This window comes from Maylandia zebra, linkage group LG1 (genome assembly GCF_041146795.1).
Source record: "Maylandia zebra isolate NMK-2024a linkage group LG1, Mzebra_GT3a, whole genome shotgun sequence".
NCBI classification, from domain to species: domain Eukaryota; kingdom Metazoa; phylum Chordata; class Actinopteri; order Cichliformes; family Cichlidae; genus Maylandia; species Maylandia zebra.
The window spans coordinates 39,349,628-39,372,384 of NC_135167.1; the positions used below are offsets into that span (position 1 = coordinate 39,349,628).

Below are 22,757 nucleotides of genomic sequence, written 5' to 3' on the forward strand. Positions count from 1 at the left end.
AGAATGCAATACATTTCTTAAGCCCATACTTTATCCATAACAGAACATAGAAAACACATCAAATATTCAAACTGAGACACAATTTCATGGAAAATATTCACTAATTTAGCAGCAGCAATGTGTTGTTAAAATAATGAAAAAAAAAAAAGTTGAGTGGGGACAAAAAAGGCTGGAAAAGTAAATGGTACTAAAAAGAGACAGCTGGAGGAACATTTTGCAACTAATTAGTTTAACTGATTAGAGAACAGCATCACAGGGCTGCATCAGTGCCTGTGGCATCATGATGCTGAAAAGTATATACAGGTGTTAGACACATTTGCCTCCAGCCAGATGACATTTTGTTCAGGGAAAGCCTGTTTCAGCAAGATGATTCTAAACTGCATGCTGCATGTATTACAACAACAAGGTTTAATAGCAGGAAGTTCCAGGTGCTGAACTGGTCTGTCTGCAGTTCAGGCCTTTCAGCAAATAAAACCATTAGAAAACCATTAAAAAAATATGACATGAGCCGGCATGGTTGCAGCAGCTAGTCTCCTCATTCCCAGATGTTTATGGACTCTTGTTAAAAGAAGAGGGAATCCTCCACAGCAGTAACATAGTCCTAGATTTCAAGGCCATGTTTTCTAAGCTTTCTCTGAGACATGTTGTTGCTAAATTTAAAACGAGTAAACATTTTCTCAGTTTAACATTCTGATATGTAATGAAATTGCAAATTATTTAATTCTGCTTTTATTTACATTTTTACATAGTTACCAAAATTTTTTGGATTAGGACTGTACTTTTATATTTCTGACTAATTGTCAATCAACTATTAATTGAACATCCATGATTTGGGGGTGCAGGAGGAAGGCGGTGTACCACACAGGGAGAACATGCAAACTCTCACCCCAGTGCTGGTTGTGACTCTGGCATTCCTGGCATTCTCTCCCATGCTGGACACCATTTGCTGGACTGACATCTATATGAAGAGATTCAGGGATAGAATGACCAAAATGAAAACATTATTAAGAGAAACCAACAGAGGGAATATTGCATATAGACGTTAAATTCAAAGCAGAGGATCTCTCTGCTACATGTCATAATAATCAGTAGTAATCAGTAATGGAATAATAACATCAGTTCTCTGAGTTGCTTTTCATCACCCTTTGGTTATATCTGAACCTTTGCATGTGACATTGGACCATAAGTATAACTTGAGAAGATAAAGCAGACCAACCTGTATTTGCTGGGGATCCATGATGTTGACAGGGAGGTTGAATGTGCCAAGCATTACGTAGCTGTTAGCGTTGCGATCGTGTGGAGGCACTTGCGATGTTCCCTGGGAGGAAGAAGATGGCCCACTCTCAGCTGAAGAGCCTCCTGACCCTGAGCCGGGCTGTGAGGGTGGAGGGGGCGCTCGCTCCACCAGGTGGATCACTTTCCCACCCACATCTGGTAGAGAGAGTCATATACAGTTACACATCTCCAATCATACTTCAAGGAAAAAAAAAAAAAAAAAAAAAAAAAAAAAAAAAAATCGCATTTCTAACACGGAGACTCTACTTGAATGCACTACCCAGGTATTCTGCTAGCTGCTCGACTGTCTACTAGATAGATATGATGCTTGTCTGAGTCGGGGGGTAGCAGTCTAACCAGGAGCCCAGTCCTCTCCCTCTCCATGTCTTCTGGGGGGGAACATGTGGCATCAGGGCATTTTCAAGCCAAAAAAAAAAAAAAAGAAAATCTCTCCAGTGCATTCTGGGTTTGTTTTGGAGGCCTTTTCCTGCTATGACAGGCCAAAAACATTTGACCTAAGAGGCGCTCAGGACGCAGCCTGGTCAGATGCCTGAACTGGCTCCTTTCAATGCAGAGGGGTAGCAGTGCTACTCTGATCCCCTCCTGAGTGATGAAGCTCTTCAACACATTTCTAAGAAATCCTTTAGAGCAAGCCCATTTCAGCCATTTGTTTCAGTTACTACTCACAGCTTGTGGCCATAAGTGGGGATAGGACTGTAGCTTAACAGCTAAACTGACAGCTTCACTTTGAGCTCTCTTCAGCATAAAAGACCAGTACTGACCAACATATAATTTATTATATACGACTGGATTCTATGGAGAACATTGTAACTGATTATCAAAATGACACTCATTTTCTGCCAAATACATCTTGCAGTTAATTACACATAGCTGTTACATTCTTTTTCAGCAATGGCCCACATCATCAACACAAATCTTTTTAAAAAGCAGCAGCAACTCTTGAAACACCATAGTAAATTCAAATTTATCTGTAACCAAGTGTAACCAAAATGTTAAGAATTCATTCTCTGTGTAATACCAAATACCCAAAAAACAAAATTTCCTACTTTCCAAGAGGAAGTACAAAGACCAACAAGTGACAATCTAGTTCTGCATTTCATTCTTTATTTGCTTACTATAGTCTGTCAGAGTCCTTTCGTCCTGCAGCACTCTGCCCTGGTAGATCAGCCTCTGTTTATCCACTGGTATACCCACTGATGGGGCAATGTGCTCCTTGAACTCTTTCACCGTCAGCTACAACAAAGATTGAACAGACATGAGTAACGCCACAGGAAAGATGAACTAAGACTGAGAATTTCCTCCTGAGTTTGCAATGCGTGTACTTACCTGAGCGCCAACAGTGTAGGTTCTGCTCTGGGAGTCTAATGTTTTCACCGTCACCTCTATGTCAGCAGTTTGTTCTTCCATTGTGTTCCTGTAACAGAAAGATGTATTTTCCAGTGTTTATAGCTCAGCTGAAACTGGATTCTTAAGGTAAATATGATGACTGTTATGTGAGAGTTTAAACACTTTGATGATTTGAAATCCTCTCATATTTCTTTCTTAACATAAACATCTACTTTTAAACATCTCTGTGAGATGTCAAATGGAACATTTGGGACTAATTAGGACAATTTACAGTATAAAACAAAGACTCTCACTTAAATTATCACAAACATATCTTTTGTCATTTGATTCTTGCTGACTCAAAGGGTCTGTAAAAACCTGATGTGCCAGCCAGTAATTACCAACTGGTACTGCTCCTACAGCTATGGCCAATTATAATGTTTATTCTCAATTAATGTGTTAATGTTTACTCACAGGGTCTATAAAATGTAAAAAGAATATATCAAAATAGCTACAAAATATTGTGGTTGTTGTAACTCATAGGTAAAAAATATATATATTCAGAAATGTAGAACATAAGGAAGCAAAACACTGTATCGACCTATAGCAAAACTAAAAAAAAACAAAACCACCATAAAATGTTAACTACAATACTTTTCTTTTCAAAAATATGTGCATCCTCTTGTAATAATAACTAACAATATTTAACTATTTTATTTATTAACAGTAATTTTTCCTCTACTACTGTTTTCTCAGTTATTTTCCTCTTTATTGGTGGACCACTCATGATGTTGTGGCACTAATGTGGCAAAATACCGTTTCCTCACTTATCATTTTAAATGTTAAAGTTCATGATAGTAAATTTATTAAAAGACTGAACAAGCTGACAAAAATGGCCATAGCCATCTCTCTCTAACACAATTAGATTTGCAAACTTGCATCTGAACAAACTACAAGAACAGTGTCCTTTGGACAGACAAGACAATTGTGGAGATACTTGGCCATAATACACATGGCAGTGGATTAAACCAAACACAGCATATCAGCACAAACGTCTTATACCAACTGTCAAGCATGTGGTGGAGGGGTGATGTTTTGGGCTTGTTTTGCAGTCTAGGATGTGGGCACCTGCAGTCAGTGAGTGGATCATAAATTTCTCTGTATGTCAAAGTATTCTAGAGACAAATACGAGGGCATCTTTTCAATAACTAACTCTTGTCTACAACAGAACAGCTGAAAAAGAAAAGAATCAAGGTGTTTTAATGAGCAAACCAAAACAAAATCTAAAGTTCATACTGCAATCTGATGTAATTGACAGGAGAGCTTTGTATAAATGAATGCCTGTCTATCTCAATGAACTGAAGCACAAACCATATGTAAAGAAGAGTGAGACTGATAATATCATACAGATAAAGATTACTTCAAGCTGATGCTGGTAAAGGTGTTTCAATAAGCTACTGAATCATGTGTGTACTTAGTTTTTCAAAGTAGGGCAGTGCGATATGACCAAAATCTGATATCCCGATATAAGAATTCTATCGTTGATAACGATATAAATCACAAAAATGTAACATTTTCTGTAAATTCTGTGAATCTCAGAAAGACTAACGTTTGAGTCTAAGGTTTATTTATTTTTAGCTTTTTTACTTCTCATTCGTAAATAATCTGCTCTTTCACGTGATTCGGTTTATTTTGAAAAGTCTCAACAGGATCTTGAGCTTTATTGTGAAAGGTTTATGTGGAACATAAACAAGCGGACACGCATAAAAACAGGCGCTTGTCCGTCTATAGTGTGGTTATATTAAATATAAGAGAAAGAGAGAATTGTAAGAAATTAATATAGCCATACAGTGACCATCAAAACGATGAAAAAAATATTGCCGTAAACAGTTTATTTTGCGACACCACGAAACAAACGTTAGTGTAAAATGACACGATAGACGTTTTTATATCGTCATCCGATATATATCGTTATATCAAACAGCCCTATTTCAAAGGACACATTTACACATAACACACATGCTTTGTGATCAAGGTCATGGTAATAGTAGACAATGTAACACGTAGGAGAAGATATGTGAGAAACTGATAATGTCTTACAGAAAACCATTACTTCAATGTAATGATGCTAAGGGTGATTTTACAGGCTACTGGATTATTGGGACTCCATAGTTTTTCAGACACTACTTCTGCATTTTGAGTTAATTGTTGTTAAACTTTAACACAGTGTCATATGTCATGTAAGTATGTTATAATTTTCATGCGTATTAACAAACTAGTTATTATCACCGGATTTGCAAAGCCTTGAAAATAAGCAGAAGATGCATTATGCTTATACCATGGTTGTAAGGATAAGGTGTGTCTTGTTTTCCCCTCTCATTTCGTTTGAAATGTTTACCTAAATAATATTTTTTCGCCACCATCTTACTTGTCTTGACAACTACACAGAATATGAATTTATAAAGAAAGTAGTGCCACCCGCAGGTGCAGAAAACTTCAGTTGCATGTTCCTTAAAACCAACAACAAAAACATGCAACGATTTTTTGTACAAACCACCGATGTAAAACCGAAGGAAACAGCTGAGTCCGATCAGCTAAACACTTGCTCCTGTTGTTTTGGACTTTGCGTGCTCGGTAACATCGTAATGTTGAGTAGTTAGCCGAGGAACCGAGGCTGCTTCATGCTGGGCCAGACACCGACCTGCATTGTCTTTATTTAAGCCTTTTATTAATTTAACTGTTAGAACTGTGGTATTTGACTCTACTTCTATTTAACAGAAATTACATGTAACAGTAGCTTACTTAGCCGCCAAAGGTTTGCTAGCATGAATTAGCTTTGCTTAACTTGGAAACCTGGCAGACGTCACGAACGAAGCTAACTTTGAGCTAACTAGCTAATGCTACTAAAACGGAACGTTAAAATTAGCATAGCAATCCGAGACAGTGTGAAATTTAGTTTTAATTAAGTCTGTGTCGTTAAACAGTTACCTTAAAAGTTACTATCCTCTCGACGTATCCAGTGTATGCAGCTGTTTTCTTATCATCAGCTAGCATGCAAACGACTTCCCTGTAGCTTCTCTGGTACTTGCCAGAAACTGCCAGGCTACGCGGATATGACGTCTAGGCGGCACCGGAACCACTGCGCGTGCAGAGGGTGAAAGGAAAGAAAAATGGCGAATCTCGTGGAGGCGACTACCCAACAGCAGTTTGAAGATTTCTTAGCCAAAGCTGGAAAATGCCTGACCGTGGTGCATTTCCAAGCGGCGTGGGCTCCTCAGTGTGGCCAAATGAACGAGGTGATGGCCGAACTAGCCAAAGAACATGCGCACACTACGTTCGTGAAGCTGGAGGCGGAAGCGGTCCCGGAGGTGTCGGAGAAGTATGAAATTTCCTCCGTCCCCACTTTCCTTTTTTTCAAGGGGGGAGAGAAAGTGGACAGTCTGGACGGGGCCCACGCTCCGGAACTGACTAAGAAAGTGCAGCGCCTCGCGGTGAGCGAGGGTCCCGGTGGAGCCGCTGAGGGCAGCGGCGCAGATCTGAACCAGCGGCTGAAGAAGCTGCTTAACGCCGCCCCCTGCATGCTCTTCATAAAGGGGTCACCCCAGGAGCCCCGCTGCGGATTCAGCCGACAGATAGTGGCGCTGCTGAAAGAGCACAAAATCCAGTTCAGCAGCTTCGACATCCTGTCCGATGAGGAGGTCCGACAGGGGCTGAAGACCTACTCCAACTGGCCCACCTACCCCCAGCTGTATGCGAACGGGGAGCTGGTGGGAGGACTGGACATAGTGAAGGAACTGGCTGAGTCCGGAGAGCTGGAGAACACCTGCCCGAAGGCTGTCACCTTAGAGCACCGACTGAAGACCATCATCAATCAGAGTCCAGTCATGCTGTTCATGAAGGGCAAGAAAGAGGCTGCCAGATGTGGCTTCAGCAGGCAGTTACTGGAGCTCTTGAACGGTACTGGGGTGGATTATGACACCTTTGATATCCTGCAGGATGAAGAAGTGCGGCAGGGGCTCAAGACTTACTCTAACTGGCCAACCTACCCTCAGCTCTACGTGAAAGGAGAGCTTATCGGTGGTTTGGACATTGTCAAGGAGCTGAAGGAGAGTGGAGAGCTGGTATCAGTCCTGAAAGGAGAGTAGTAGATGGATCTGCATTGGCCATCTGAGGGAGGGAACAAGAAGCTGCTGCACATATCCAGATTAGCTCCAGTAACCCTGCAGAAGGGTCAAAATTTTCTCTAGTAACTAATTGTATTGTAGCAGGGGGATAGATTCACTATAATTACAGACAGAAATGAAACTGCTGTCAACAGTAAGAATTTACATCTGTTTTCCTTTCTGGTAATGGTCATTACTGGAAAGTTGGGCTACTAGAAATTCACTTAAGTAAATACTTCTTGCTGTCTGATTCTTGGAAAACTAATGACGTTAGTTCACAATATCTGCATTTTTTGGGATTATAGCTTTCCTTCCAGTGTTGACAGCCTCACGCTTCAGTACGCTATATAAACTTTTATTTTCCTACCCAGGCCAGCTGCTCACTGTTCACACCGTCCTGTCTGCACATTCTCCTCCAAGCTGTTTTTAAGCTCTGTGCAAGGATCACTCTGTTAACAAGCTATGCGTGTTTGTCAGTAAGATTACGATTAAAAATTAAAACAATTTAAAGTGTTTTTTCTCTTATTGTTTAATCTGTAAGCATTCAATCTATTCACCCTGTAAGCATTAGGAAACTGAGGAGACAACTGTTGTAGATTATTTATTTACTCAGTAGAGGAGACGATACAATAAGAGACGAGCCGCCCTGTAACAATGAAGCAGCTACATTGAAGCGCAAAATTTGACAGCGAGGTAATAGAACTAACAAAGTCTGGTTAAATATGTGTGATTCTCCTGAGGGGTAGAAGAAAATTACCACTTACACAAATCCTTTGTTTACAACACAGTTTCAGGGATGGATCTAGGTTTCTACATGGTTTTTCATTGACGTGAAACAACACCATCATGCACGCTGGCTTTAAGCTGGCCTCTGACACTAATCCCTTATGGACCTTCTTTTATTCAGGAGGATTTCTTTTTGTTTGGGTAAAGGACATTTTCCCACTTCTTAGTACAGCTTAACTGTGCAACATTTCTTGTATAAGCCTCAGACTCACAAGCTTAGAGACCAAAATTCAGTTTCATTTTAATGGAAAGAGCCCAAATAATTAATCAAAAGTCCAGAAAAAACACACTATATAATAGTTTTATTGAGTGAAATATGTATTTAATCCCCAAGAAAAACATCACTCAGTATGTGGGGTATTTTATAAGTACATGAACTTTGACCTATTGTCAATGTGGAGAAGCCTTCCCTGTATTTACTGCTCAGCTTCAGTGAACATCTCACCTTTTTTCCCCCAGTTTATTTTTTTTCACCATTGCACAATATTATTCTTTTATTTCGATGTCAAAACTTTTTTGAAGCATGTCTAAATATACTGGTTATAAAATGAAACTTTAAAAATGCATCAAATCTCAATTTAGAAAACAAATCAGGTTGGTTATCTACACAGCAGGAACGACAGTCTATCACCGAGGTTCATGTGTGTTATTTTGAAATTGAGTTAGAGCTGTGTTACACACCTGCTTCCACAAGGTGGAGTTGTTACACCTAATTAACTTTCTCCAGATAATTCACACTTGAAAACAAATACATAAAAATCAGTTTTTCTACATCGTAAGTCTCATAATATTAGCTTTACCTGGCAGCGTCAGATAGATAATGTCCCAGAGGTGTTCTGTTGACTTAGGTCAGGTGAGTGTGGGGCCCAGTCAATGGTATCAGTTCTTTCATCCACCAGGAGCTGCCTACATACTCTTGCAACAAGTGGTTGGGCATTGTTGTGCTCCAGGAAGAACCCAGAGCCCACTGCATTAGTGTACTTATTAACTTACAACTCTGTAGGATCCTTGTATTGCCTCCTGCTACCAGTAGTGACAGTGACCCTAGCCAAAAGCTAGACTAGTGTAAAAACAGTCAGAAAAGATGCAGAGGGAGAAATGTCCTCCACCCTTAAAACCAATCCTGTTTTGGGGCTTTCTCATTGTTTTCCCTCTAGTGCACCTGCATTTAATTTCATTAACACCAAAGCGGCTGAACCCGATTAAAAATTCCCCAAACTGACCAGAAGTTTAACTGACTTGTTTTTATACTCTACTCATTATAGTTTATCATCACTTTATTGTAGGAAACAACATAATTTGATCGCAATTATGTAACCGTATGCAAAAAAAACCCCAAATTGAAATGAAACTAATGTGATGTGATTTTTGATGTAGGAAAAAAACTTTCCTTATTTACTTTGAAGTGTGAATTATCTGGAGAAAGTTAATTAGGTGTAACAACTCCACCTTGTGGAAGCAGGTGTGGAACACAGCTCTAAGCAGAATTCAAATGAACACACAGCAGAGACTTCTTCATACATGAGACATGAAAAGGTCAGTTATTCAATTAGCTGTTCAAAATATTTTGGCAATTATTCATAGTCTTTAAAACTGGTCATTTACAGGGAATGTTTGCTTAGTTTTGTTATTTATTGATTATTGTTTTGTTAATAGCCTTAAACTAAATATTCTTTGTTTTTTGATACAATTGTTTTCTTGACTTTTTTTTTTTTTTTTAAATCAGAAGCAAACCTGATTGAGAGAGCCGTGTGTGATTCTTAATAATTCAGTAATTTAGTTCTCCCAAACCTAGTATGGGAAGACGAAACAGGAAGTTAATGATTCCTAGTGTGTGTGTGTGTGTGTTGACAGAAGGTGTGGGACGCGGGGCAGGATGAACACAAACAAAGTTAAAACTTGGGGTTGTTGTTTGTTATGTTCGTGAGAAAATTTGGTTGGTTCCAGTTTAGAAATAGCCACAAACACCTCCTACATATGATGATGAGTCAGTGATGGTGAGTTTTTAGCGAGTTTATTCCTTTCAGAAAGTGTTGGATGAGTAAGAATACCTGTGAGAATAAATGTCTCAGTTTCCTATAAATGTATTTTATCCTGACGCTGAAGTTTTATGTTCATGGATGCAAACATCCCATTTCCAACCTATTATTTACCTTTAAAGTTCAGGGGTAATGCTGCTGTGCAGATTAATCATTTACCTCCACCCACACTGATAAAGTGGTCTGTTGGAGTATTGCACACATTCAGAGACAATCCTGGGAGTTTCCGGGCATTTTGATCAGGATTACTACAAAGTGTTGACTTAGACTGCAGCTATGTTAAAAGAAGTCTTCTCTCTTGTTCTGTCTTTGTACACTTTGTTGTATCAGACCATTGTTCCCTGCTTGGAGCCTGAGATGCTGTCTGTGAACGCGATCGACCGGCAGAAGGTGAGAGTAAAAATCAAAGGTAGAGGTTTAGATTTATGAAAATACCAAAGGCACTTCCCTCACTGGTCTGAGGGTTTTTTTTATAATAACCTCAGTACGACGGGATTTACTGTTGACCTTATTGCGTAATGTTCTGGTTAAGTGCATCTTATCTGTACAGGATTGGTATTTCACACTTACTACAACTGCAGAGAGATTTACCGAGATAAATATTAAGTACAACCACAAAGATGCACTTCCTACTCCCTCTGGTCTTTCCATAAGTGGTCTTCTGACGTGGGCTATTTTAAATAGCTTTCGTTCTCATACAGTTACTGCTACCCCGCACTGTCATGTCACACTGTGTGTGTGTCTGTTGCAGCATCTGGGGACATGGTACTTTAAAGCTGCAGTCAGTCACAGAGAGGCGGACATCCAGAAGTTCAGAGTGCTGGACAACATTGTCTTCACCATGGAGGAAAGAGCAAACGACACACTGCTGCTGACTGGACACATGCGCATGTGAGGCAGCAAGTTCAAGCACACACACACACACACACACACACACACACACACACACACACACACACACACACACACACACACACACATTTTCAAATCTTTCATTTCTTTCTGGCCTTTGACACCACATGAGATGTTGGTTTTTATTTTTTCGTTTTATTTTAGTTGTTTTTAGTTGATTCTATGCTGTTTTATGTTGTTTTCTTTTTTAATATAGCGCTGTTTTAATTTTTATGTATTATGTGTTTTATTTATTTATTTTTCCTGTTTTCTGTTATTCTATTTTTTTCAACTTATTTTCTGCACAGCACTTTGGTCCTGTGCTGGGTATTTTAAAGTGCTTCATAAATAAAATTGGATTGGATAACTTTGTTGGGACATCTCATTGACATAATGCTTTCCATAACTGCATACCCTAACCATTACAAATGAACCCCTAACCCTATACCTTAGCCTAAACCTAACCATAACCTAATTGTAACCCTGACATTAAAACCACATTTTGAGTCTGAAAATGTCTTCATGGGGATGAGCATTTTGTCCCCATAAGTGACTGTTGATCCCCGCAAGTACAGTATGCCAGTTTTCTTTTTTCACAAATAATAATAATAATAATAATAATAAAATAACTCGATGTAAGGGAAAAAATGAAATGTTCTTGCAAAACTCAAAGGGTATGCAGAAGAGAATTTCTGAATGTGAAGCTAAGTTTAAAATTCAAGCTCACAAAAACTGGGTAATAGAAAACTGGAAAGATGTTGAGGTCTGATGAGTCTCAGTTACTGCAGACAACATTTAGGTTTGACAGTGTTTCTAGTAGGTAATGGCAGAAAAGCTGAAGAGGGTGAATTGAGGCTGTGGTTTGGGGAAGGCCTCAGGATAGCACACTGTGTTTGAGCTCAGATCAGCTCAAACTGGTTTAGTGAACATGATGATGATGAGTTCGCTGCAGTCTAGTGGCCTTTCACAAAATTACCAAATCTCAATCCAACACAGCACCTTTGGGATGTAAATAAATCTGCAGCAATTGTGATGCTATTGTGTCACTATGGACCAAAGTCTCTGAGGACTCATCTATGCCACAAAGAATTAAGGCAGCTCTGAAGGTAAAAAGGGGTCCAGCACAATAAAATCATGCTATACTCAATAAAGTGGCCTGTGAGTGTATATGAATGCAAATAATGAAAAGCATAAATAACCCACTTCAATGATATTCTCTGGACCAGGGGTGGGCAACTCCAGGCCTCGAGTGCCGGTGTCCTGCAGGTTTTAGATGTCCTTGATCCAACACAGCTGATTTAAAGGCTAAATGACCTCCTCAACTTGTCTTAAAGTTCTCCAGAGGCCTGGTAATGAACTAATCATTTGATTCAGGTGTATTGACCCAGGGTGAGATCTAAAACCTGCAGGACACCAGCACTCGAGGCCTGGAGTTGCCCACCCCTGCTCTGGACATTGAAGCTAAATGAAATCACCTGTGAAATTGTGAAATCACCTGCATCAAAGCAAGTTGAAACATGTGATGCACACAATTATTTAATAAAATCGTATCCCGAAAAAGCACGTCAGCTTAACAGCACAGAACATTTCTAAGCTGTGAGCTATAGTTTCCTCCTCTGAAATGCAACAACTGTTCATTCACTTGTGTCATTGCACTTAGATTATTGTAATGCCCTCTTTACGGGCATAGAAAAATCACCTCTGTGACACCTGCAATTCAGAATGCTGCAGCCAGACTCCTGACACATTCTGGGAAGCAAGCTCACATTACCCCTGTTTTATTTCCTTTACATCAGCTCCCACTTGATTTCAGGAGTTTTAAAATCCTCACACTTACATACAGATAAGCAAATAGACAAACTCCAGACTATTTATCTCAACTTTTTCCTCAAACACACTGCTGGTTGCTATCTCACAACCTCGAACTTTATTAGCTGTCCCTCATCCAAGGCTAAAGACTAAGGGGGACAGAGCTTTTCAGTCTGTGGCACCGAGGCTCTGAAACAGTTTACCACTGTAGTTCTGTTTAGCTGACTCTGTGGAGTCTTTCTCTAATCCAACCTTCTGCTGAGATTCTTTTGTTATCTGTTTTTAACCTTAAATTCTGTTTTTAATATGGTTCTTTGTTTATATTGCATTGTAATTGTTGTTCAGCGCTTTGTGATTCTGATTACAGTGAAATAAACTTTACTTACTTTCAAGTTAGTTAAAAAATAGAAATGTTCCAGTGGAGTGTTCCTGATTTTGGAGTTTGACGAAATGGATAAACACGTGCGTGAAACTGCTTAATGGAATGGTCAGAACAGGAGAAATTAACAGAAACAAGAAACCCCACAAGCACAAATAGATACTAGAATTAGGGAAGTGATGTGTAGAAAATGTAACAGTTGTCAGTGCATGTTTCAGAATGAAACGAAAGTCTTTCTTCTATGTTTCACTTGCATTTATAAAAATTGCCATGTTCACTGTTTTTCAGGGGGGATAACTGCATAAAGCAGACCTGGACCTATCATATAAATCTTGAGAGCAATGATTTGGAACTGGAAGGTATCTGCAGCACCATCTACTTACACAGATGCTTATAATACACACATACACACAGTAAATATGGGTTTCCACAGGTCAAAGTAAGTTAGATTTTTAAGATGGTAACTTTGTGCTCATAAATAAAAAAGAATAAACAAACTGACAACAAATACAGCAACAAACTATGCAGCAGCTTCCCAGAGTCCTGCTGTTATCTGTTTGGGGAAACCCTTTCTATTACCCTTTCTAAGTATTTCTTAAAAATGTCAGTGCAGGCAAGAAGAAAACACCGGCAGAACTGTTGATGAAGTTAAAGAAAACAAATTTTTTTCTAACTTTTCTAATTTTAATGGTGTTTGGCTCATTGCTACGGGTCATTCGATCCTTATACAACTGTTGCAAGAGCTTGGTCCACATAGCCAGCAATAAGTCAGACTCGTTCCCGGTGGGTGATGGGTCCTGCCAGGGCTGCCCTTTGTCACAAATTCTGTTCGTAACTTTTATGGACAGAATTTCTAGGCGTAGCCAAGTGGCAGAAGGCTTTCACTTCGGTGGTCTCAGGATCTCATCTCGGCTTTTTGTGAATGATGTGGTTCTGTTGGCTTCATCGGGTGATGGCCTCCAGCTCGCTTTGGAATCGGCACCTCCAAATCTGAGGCCATGGTCCTCAGCCGGAAAAGGGTGGAGTGCCCACTTGGGTCAGGGACAAGTTCTTGCCCCAAGTGGAGAAGTTTAAGTGTCTCATGGTCTTGTTCAGGAGTGACGGGAGAAGGGAGCGGGAGATTGACAGACGGATTGGTGCTGCAGCTGCAGTGATCTGGACGCTATATTGGTCTGTTGTGATGAAGAGAGAGCTGAGTGTAAAAGCAAAGCTCTCAATTTACTGGCCGATCTAGGTCCCTACCCTCACCTGTGGTCACGAGCTGTGGGTAGTAACCGAAAGAACGAGATCACGGATACAAGCGGCGGAAATGGGCTTCCTTGGAAGGGTGATTGAGATAGGGTGAGCAGTTCGGCCATCCGGGAGGAGCTCAGAGTAGAGCTGCTGGTCCTTCATTTCGAAAGGAGCCACTTGAGGTGGTTCGGGCATCTGACAAGGATGCCTTCTAAGCACCTCCTGAGTGAGGTCTCCAGGGCATGTCCCACCAGGAGGAGGCCCCGGGGCAGACGCCTGGGAACGCCTCGGTGTTCCACTGGACAAGCTGGAAGAGGTGGCTGGGGAGAGGGACGTCTGGGCTTCTCTGCTTAGGCTGCTGCCCCTGCAACCTGGCCCCAGATAAATGGGAGAAGATGGATGGATGGATAAATGTTTTAGATGAATACGCAAACACATTTTCATTATTTGAAATTCTCAATTAAATCTGTGTTGATATAATTGCTTTACTTTAGACAGACAAAAGTACATTTATTACGTTTTGCAAATTAAATTACTGATATTCAAATTTAGCCGTCAATCATTAGTCTTGTTTTGTAGAAAGTTTATAGTAAAAGATAACACAGACGTCAAGTCAACTTGAAAATTCAAAAGTTAGATCAAAACAGATAGCAGCGTGCAGTAATGCTCTGCACACTCCTGACTGTGCTATCACCATAACGATCAATGACCCAGCTACACAGTTCACTCACTGTGTCACAGCTTTGCTTATCTAACATGAACACACACACACACACACACACACACACACACACACACACACACACACACACACACACACACACACACACACGCAAAGAACAATTCAGTACACAGAATGCGTATCATACCAGCCAACTGTCAAATTTTGCTCCTGCAAATGCAGAACTTCTTACAGTCCCACTAAAATTTGACACATAGTTTTACACTCCTTACGTTTGTACGGAGCCCCGCAGGGGACACGGGAGAAAAAAAAATTAAGACGGATTTTTGCAAGATCTCGCAAAAGTCCGTCTTAACTCTGTTACCTAATGCAGATGTTTGAGAATACTGGGTTAAGTGGATTAAAGTATCAAACAACTCGATCTCATTCTAAAATATTACAGTTTTTCTTGATTGCATTGACCTGCCTAAAAAAACTGGGATCCATTCAGTTTTTAACATCACTATCTCAGCAGAGCAAGTATGTTAACAATTTTTTCACTGAATTGACACATTTTCCCACCAGACTGCAAAACAGTTATTACAGATGTGATTCAAGTAGTCCAAACCCCACTGTTTTAGCTGTAGTAACCAAACAGAAATATGTATGAAACCCCTAAGGCACCTGTTTGACACTCCAAGTTCAAGTTCAAGTTCAAATTTTATTCGCCACATGCAGTGGCAGGTTGCCCTGCAGTGGAATGAACCCGCCCCCCGACCTTACACACACAACACAGACATCACATGGGGATACAAGTCAGAGAACGGTTGCATTACAGAAAAACACTGAAATGTGCACTACAATGGGAAAGTACAAGAGGAAAAAAAGAGACCTCTGCTCATGCTGAGCTTCTGGGAGGACAGCATGAGACCAGGAAACAAAAAAACTCCTTCTCACAGAAAGCACATAAATGTCGAAGCGTCGAAGGCGTTTGGAAGGGGAGGAGGGATGAGTGAGTGCTTATCAGTGTAAGTGTATGTGTGTGCGTGTCCATAGTTCAGCTGAGACATTGTCCCTCGCCCTGCCAGGCTAAGTAAACAGACTGCCAGCCAACCCAGGTGGCCTTGCATGGAGTGGGAAGAACAGTCTAAACAGTCATTATCAGGGAGTTTTTGTTCGGCTCCAGCCTTGAGACCACAGCTGGCACCAAAGGGATAGCCACATTATGATGGTGATTTTTCTTTAGTGCAAACAACTCATGAGAATTTCAAGCTGTTCTTAACAGTCTGACACTGGTCTCTCCATCTCCTGTTGGAGAGCCGCGAGCTTCTCCATGATGTTATCAAACTTGCGCTCCGTGGTCTTGTCATTCTTGTGCTCAAAGAGCAGATTCTGAGAACTCACGACCGCAGTGAGCTGCTCCAAGATGTGATCCAATTTATTCTGAGTATTCACAACAGCCGTAAGCTTCTCCAAGGTCTTATCCATGCTGCACTCAGTGAGCCCATTCTGCGAAGTTGCACCTCGTCCCATCGTTTCAATCCCAGCGAGCAGCCTTGGGGGGGTTTGAACAGCCGGTTCCGCTTTCTTAATTCTCCGATAAGCCAGGGCCAAGCCAGCTCCGATCAGCAAGAACCCTGTTATCATGGTTCCGAATAGGTTGATATCTTCAGCGTCCTCGATTGACAGTCCCGCCAGGCACACGACCCTCCATGTCTGCCACCCGTCCATCGTGTATCCGGCAGGGAAAGTACCTCCAGGACACTCGGACTTCTCGTTGAGAAAAGGGTGTCAATAGCATTCAGGGACCAGTTGATCAAATCCATAATTCTCTTTTAGGTTTTAGAAACAGACTGTGAGAGAGTGTTTCAGGGAAAAGTAAAAACACGAGACAAGACAAAGACATAAGAAGCTAAGCAGGGAAGATAAGGGAGAGCAGGAGAAAAGTGTGACCGCCTTCGCCAAGAGCCATCACAATAATCTTCAGTCTGCAGGACTTAAAAGGTGGCACGTCTGTGTTGTTCTTTACCAGCACGGATGGAGGCGGTCTGAGGCAAATGAGAGTGAGAGTAAGAGGTAGAGGGGTGCAGGTGTAGTTGGAAAGGCCCAAGTTTCAGAAGAAATTTGGGCAGCTGTTGTTGATCATGTTATCAATCATGGCCTTTTACTTAGAGGCTGGACAAAGAGTACAGCTTGTTCTAGACAGAAACACTGCTGCATTCGTTGTCAGAATTTTTTGACTGGAGAACAGATTGCTGTGCAGTATATACAGAGATATCTTCAGTGATATACTTTGTGTAACTGTTTCCTCATTCCCATTACAACTTACTATACATCTTTATAGAATCCAAAGGCTGCCATCCTCTGCATGTTGTGAACATGGTCGTTACAAACAATGCCATAAGCCTGACCACCACTGACCGCGTCCTAAGAAGTAACCATGTGGAAATGAAGCAGCAGTTCCATCTCAAAGGAACTCTGATGCTGTGAAGGAGGCCAGATGAAAATATGTGGAAATATTACTATACTGTAATGCCTTGTCATATCATACAGTTAGAGTCAACTGGAGACACCTTTCATTGTAAGTTTGTCCTTTTTTACTGAGAGAATAATGGGGCTTGAAGTTGGGGGCACATCGTGTCTCCATTTATGTTGTAAAAGAGGAGATGTGGAAAGAACCCCACTGGGTACAGCCCCACTTTCACCGTTTCAGGACAGAGGGGCGCCAACATAACCGTGCGTGCTGCCATCCCCAGTGATGGTGTCCTATGCCATATCCCCACTATTGGCCCGTACAACACCGAGCGCCTCATAACATTCCTGAACGCACTTTGTGAGAAGCTGATCCCACCTGAGGAGAGACGGCTGTTGAGGCCGGTCATGCCAATCTTGTAATTATTTTGGAGAATGTGGTGTTGCACCACTCTCACCTTGTCAATAAGCGGTTTGCAGTACACCCTCGTATGATGATGCAGTTCCTCCCAGCATATTGCCCATTTCTGAATCAAAGCATTTCTGATTCTGCATCCAGTTCATTGCCAGAAGACAGATTTGGTCCAGGCTATGTAGAAAGTTGACAACTGGCTACAATGACGAGCAATGGTGCACTGATTTGCACTGAGGACTGTATTTTGTTGTCCATTGTGTAATGATTGATTGGAAGAGCTCATACATGTGTTCGCAGATTAGAATCTGCTTTTGTTTCATATTTTAAATGTTTTTCTACGGTTAGAGTCAGTTTGCACTTTGACCATGAGCGCCTCTGTTTAGGCCTGTGTGCGCTAACTGTTTGGAAAGTGTGGAGTTTGCTGTCATGCAGTGGCCAACTCAAAAAAACAAACCTAAAAAAGTGTCACTGCTGTGTCGGCAGATGTTCAGGCAGAGGTTGGGATGAGGAGTGAGTTTATTTAAGTGGAGATGGGGAGGACAGGAACCAAGAAATAACTAAACTGGGAAAACCTAAACACATGAAACTGAAGCCAAAACTCACAAGATAACATGCAGCGGAACACGGGGAGACCCGGGGAGACATCACAGAAGAACCAGCAACTAACAGAGGCAAATACAAGGCTTAAATACACATAGGTGATAACGTGGGAATGAGACACAGAAGGAGAGCACAGCTGGGAGTAATCAGACATGACGAGACCAGACCTTCACAATAACACAGGAAATACACAAAGACGCAGACCAGAGGGGAAGAGAAAAACACTGAGGAGCATGAGGGAGAGCACAGACATGATGATAAACTAAACTAAACAACTTAGGACCGATAGAATAACTCCAAAAACAACAAATGAACTTCACAGTCTACAGAAACACAAGGAAACAAAGAATACTGGGTCAGAATGACCCAGGACCATGACAACAAGTATAATGATGTGGGTGGTAATCTGCGACTATGGTACCAAAATGATTACCATCATCATCAACTACTTCCTGCCTTTACAGCTGGACTTTTTTGCCCTTTAAAAGTGGCAAAATGTGTGCCTATCTAACCACCTACTGTGGCACTGTGGCATATCATGTTAAATAACTTTTAACAGCTGCACTGACCTAGTTTTCATTTCTTCACAAGTTGTTTTTCATTATGTGTCACATCATTTGGTGACACAGTTGTTGAAGCAGCAGTAGGTCAGATGTTTAGGCTCCTTCAGTTGTTGAAATCTCCTTGGGCATACCACTAAACCCTGTATTTCCCCAAAGCAGCTGTGGCCATTGGTAGATCTGGGTAATAACACTTGTTGTAAAGTGGACTTTAATGTTTGTTCATTATCCTGGTACACCAAGATTTTCTTTAATTATCCCATTATGTCCCGGCTCTGCTAGGCAACAGGGAAGGTAACATAAATGAGGCCACCACGGAGGGAATCAGTTTAAGAAAAAGGTTTATTACAAAAAAAGTCAGAACTGAAAACTGATAGCAAACCACTAGGCAATTGGCCAACACAAAAGAACTTTCTCGTGTACAGGTACAAATTAGGTCTAGCCTCACAGGCAGGAATACGACTGAAGGCTATTCAGGCAAAATTCCACACCTTAAACAGAGTTCAACAAACATGGTACAAAGACAGAAGCTTGAGGGACAACCTGCACATTCAGTCCAAAGCAGTGTCCACTGAATGAAAGTTCTTCAGCCTTTTGTAGTCACAGGTGGGTACAATCAGTCACTCATTGGTCCCTGGAGCATCACAGGTCAACAGCCAGCCAATCGTCTGTAGGTCCTGGCACACTTGGGTTTCCCTACAGGGAGGCCGGCCCACTTCCTCCAAGGCCAGGGGCCGTAACATCAGCCTCAAATGATCATTTCATACACCCACAGGGGATCTCCTCCTGGTCAGACATTTCTTTTTTTTTTTTTTTCTTTCCTGGCTCTTGATGGAGGTGGTCACACTTTCTCCCTCTCCCTCAGTCCAGGCCACCCGCGTCGACCGAAGATTGTTGACTTTTGCCTAACTGAGTGAAGGGACACTTTCTCTCAGCTGAACACGGACACACGCACACATACGCATGTACACTGACAGAGACCTACACTCACCCCCCCACCCCCACCCCCTCCAAACGCCTTCAAAGCTTATGTCTTCTATGTTGTGAGATATGATGATTCATGTGTCATGTGCTGAGGTGTTTTTTTATTAAACTGATCTCCCCGTTGGAGCTCAGTCTGGGGGGAGTTCGTTTGTCTTTCATCGTGTTGTGCACTTTCCATTGTTTCGGATCGGGTCGCTGCTCGTGCGGTCGACCGTCCATTGCTAGCCTGACCTGTCTCCCCAATGTGATGTTTGTGTATTGTATGTGCGGTTGGCAAAGTATCTATCTTAATTGCCCCTTGAGGATAAATAAAGTCACTGTGACTCTGACTGAGACATGCTTGAAGCACAACACCTAAGTGGTGATCAGTAGGCCAGAACCACCTCAGCTGACTCCTTTGGATGTGGTAGAGCAGCAGCTCTAACCAGACTCCCACAAATGACCCGTCTCAAAGAGTGAGCCCAAACGTGATTTGGAAGAAGCTCATGTCTACCACTTGTATTCCGCTGAATTTTAACCCAAACCATAACCTTTTTTTTTTTTTAAAGAACCTAACAATGTAGGACAAGTGTAAAGTTCACTGAGCTGTAAGGTGAAAGTCACTTCTGTGAAAGATTGTTTCATGTTTTAGGAGCAAAGTGATTAATATCAGCACAAACCCCCTGGCTTCTGTGATGTATTTACCCGTTAAAAGGGAAAATATTTGTGACCATTTCACCAACAGTATCCTGTTCAACAGACTGTGGGTTTGCATATCTGATGTCACAGGGATTTGCAGCATGTATTTGCAATCGGTGGTTTTTTTGTTTCGTTTTTTTGCTTGTTTCGTGAGGGAAGGACTCGTTTGTCTCACCTCAATGGCCTTACATTCCTCAGGGTTCAATTTTAGGGCAACAGTTCAGACAAGACCTCAGATAGGAATGAACTGTTCAGAATTTGATTTATAGGCCCTTCGAGTCTGATAGTAATGCAAAAGAAACCAAGGTTTTCTATAAATTACTTGTAATTACTTCAAACACATATAATTGACAGTTTTCATTGTAACACATAAATTACAAAAAAAAGTCTTGACCCATCCACACGAAGCTGGTCAAAAAGTGTGAAAGTCAGTCATCATTTTCTTTTAGTTTTAAAACAGCAAAAATAAACAGCTTCTTCTCAGTGTTTAACTCGTGCTGTCTATGCCCATAAAAATTTATAGTTTCTTTGATCTAAATAAAACTGCATGTGCAAAAAAAGCAAAAAGAAAAGACACCAGGAATGGGATGAATATCTTTCCAGAGTATTGTATTTATCAGCCCAAAAGAGAATTTTATGTTCTCGTCCCTGTGAATCCCCTTTGCTGTAACACGTCATGCTATACAAATAAATTGACAGTGAACATAAACACTGCAAATAACTACAGTGCCCCAGAAATGACTTTAAAAATGTGCTGGTCCTTTTATTTGATGGTGAATTGAGTCTACATCACAAAAAAGTGGTTAGCAACAGCATAAAGGCAGAAAGTCCCACATTCAGCACCTGAAATGACTGTAAAGTTTAAAAATCAACCCTGCCACATTATAGGGACAAGTGAAAATTTCTGCCACCTGTTATGGACTATTTTTATAATACCACATTAAATGGGAAACCACAATGGGACTCTACTGAATGCACTATTTTATTCCACCTTAGGTCACAGCCATGTTCTTGTGATTTAGGATTTTGACAATTTCTTTAATGACAAATCAGTAATTTCTTATTAGAGTTGACAAGATAACTAAATTCAGATTTAGCTTTTCTAACTGACCAGCCCCGTCACCCTGTTTTTCTATGCTTTAATGTACCCAGGGCCCAATTTCCACTGTAGAATTCTGTTTATTTGATCCATTGAAGTAGCATTTTCTGCAGCACTTTAGCTCAAAACTGACAGAATTCTGCTTCTTAAATTTAGATTTTTACACGGAGACCCTATTTAAAGCTAAAGTTTGATTAGAAGTTTCATTAGAAGAGAAAATTGATATCACAGTCATTATCTGCTTTGCTCTTTTCTGTGATTTTACTACAGGAAGGCCACAGCGCAAGAACCTACTATGGAGTGGCAAGTGGGCCGAATGCTCCGAATGCATCATTTTCCAGGAAATAGAGCCTCCACTAGACAAGGAGAAAGGAACGGAAGACTCCCTGCATAGACACATGCTGTATTGTAAGCTATTTTAAAGAATTAGAAGTTAAATGCAAATAAATGATTAAACAAAATGAAGCATTGTGCTTGAATCAAATGTCAGAAATATTAAGTCAGCCAAGTGATTACTGTAAGTGTGTTAACCGCTGCACTAGAGAACCAATCTTAAAGATGACAAAAATTACAATAAAAATTTAAACCTTTGGTTATTTTAAATGTTTGACACAATTCCAGCTTTCTGCTGAATGCACACACTAAACTTTCTTGACTAACTTACTTTTCGGTAACTATTTTTCTTTCAAGCTCGCAGCAGTAATAGCTCTGACATCGTGGCAACATTTCTGAAAAATGCAGCCTGTCATGACATGCAGGCGAACGTCACACCACGTCAAGAGAAAGGTGAGCGGTTTAGATATTATCTCTAACCACTCAAATAAATTTGTTTGTGCTTGAATGCAATAGTATTTGTCGACCTCTAAAGTTATACCTGTATTTACAGAGTTTTGCACGTAGTTATCAAGATTACGGTGAGCACATGCAGCATATACATTTTTCATATGTATGTGTCTATGTATGTATGACTGTTAAAATGTTCTTGGTTTTTACAGGTTACTGTTGGATCCACTGGCATCCTCAATTACAAGAATATTTCTTTCTTTTTTTCTTGAGTAATTGTTAACCAATTAAAACCAAAACACCTAAGTCCTGTCTCCCTCATGTGATTTGCTTTTCCATTTTTAAATTTATAAGTATATCAAGTTACGGTGCATCAGAAAACATCACAAAAAACACAGTGATCTTTATTGTTAAAATGAAACAACATCTATCAAAGATCTACACAGAAGGGGGCCTGCCTCACAGTACGTCTCTGCAGAAAAAAACTGGGTGATTTCCATGATGCTTTTGAGCAGAATGAGCTGTTCACAAAAGTTGTAAAGTAGGTGTCAAGGTTGTGCTGTGGCAGGCAGGATGTAGAAAC

At 40.8% G+C, this 22,757-nt stretch overlaps 3 protein-coding genes across 5 annotated transcripts in view; 2 read left to right on the forward strand and 1 right to left on the reverse strand.

Moving 5' to 3' along the window:
• LOC143419415 (large proline-rich protein BAG6-like) overlaps nt 1–11,835 on the reverse strand; it is a 25,045-nt gene extending 13,210 nt beyond the window's left edge. For 2 of the 3 annotated variants that reach the window (XM_076886056.1, XM_076886047.1), the window contains exons 1-5: nt 5,611–5,758; nt 2,623–2,710; nt 2,412–2,529; nt 1,217–1,431; nt 887–958 (exon numbers count right to left, since the gene is read on the reverse strand). In XM_076886056.1, coding sequence (XP_076742171.1) covers nt 887–958; nt 1,217–1,431; nt 2,412–2,529; nt 2,623–2,703 — 486 coding nt within the window. In that variant the 5' untranslated portion in view covers nt 2,704–2,710; nt 5,611–5,758. Of the gene's footprint in view, nt 1–886; nt 959–1,216; nt 1,432–2,411; nt 2,530–2,622; nt 2,711–5,610; nt 5,759–11,704 lie in introns of those variants that run through there. The other variant, XM_076886051.1, reaches the window with a different exon arrangement.
• Nucleotides 5,793–7,295, forward strand: LOC143419421 (glutaredoxin 3-like). Its single transcript, XM_076886058.1, has one exon. It carries the CDS (start codon nt 5,793–5,795, stop codon nt 6,765–6,767), a length of 975 nt encoding a protein of 324 aa, XP_076742173.1. The 3' UTR covers nt 6,768–7,295.
• LOC143419422 (apolipoprotein M-like) lies at nt 9,672–22,480 on the forward strand. The gene is made up of 7 exons (XM_076886063.1): nt 9,672–10,000; nt 10,362–10,501; nt 12,978–13,048; nt 21,662–21,799; nt 22,082–22,177; nt 22,278–22,305; nt 22,387–22,480. Exons 1-6 carry the CDS (start codon nt 9,887–9,889, stop codon nt 22,289–22,291), a joined length of 573 nt encoding a protein of 190 aa, XP_076742178.1. The 5' UTR covers nt 9,672–9,886; the 3' UTR covers nt 22,292–22,305; nt 22,387–22,480.
• The last annotated feature ends 277 nt before the right edge of the window (nt 22,481–22,757 follow it).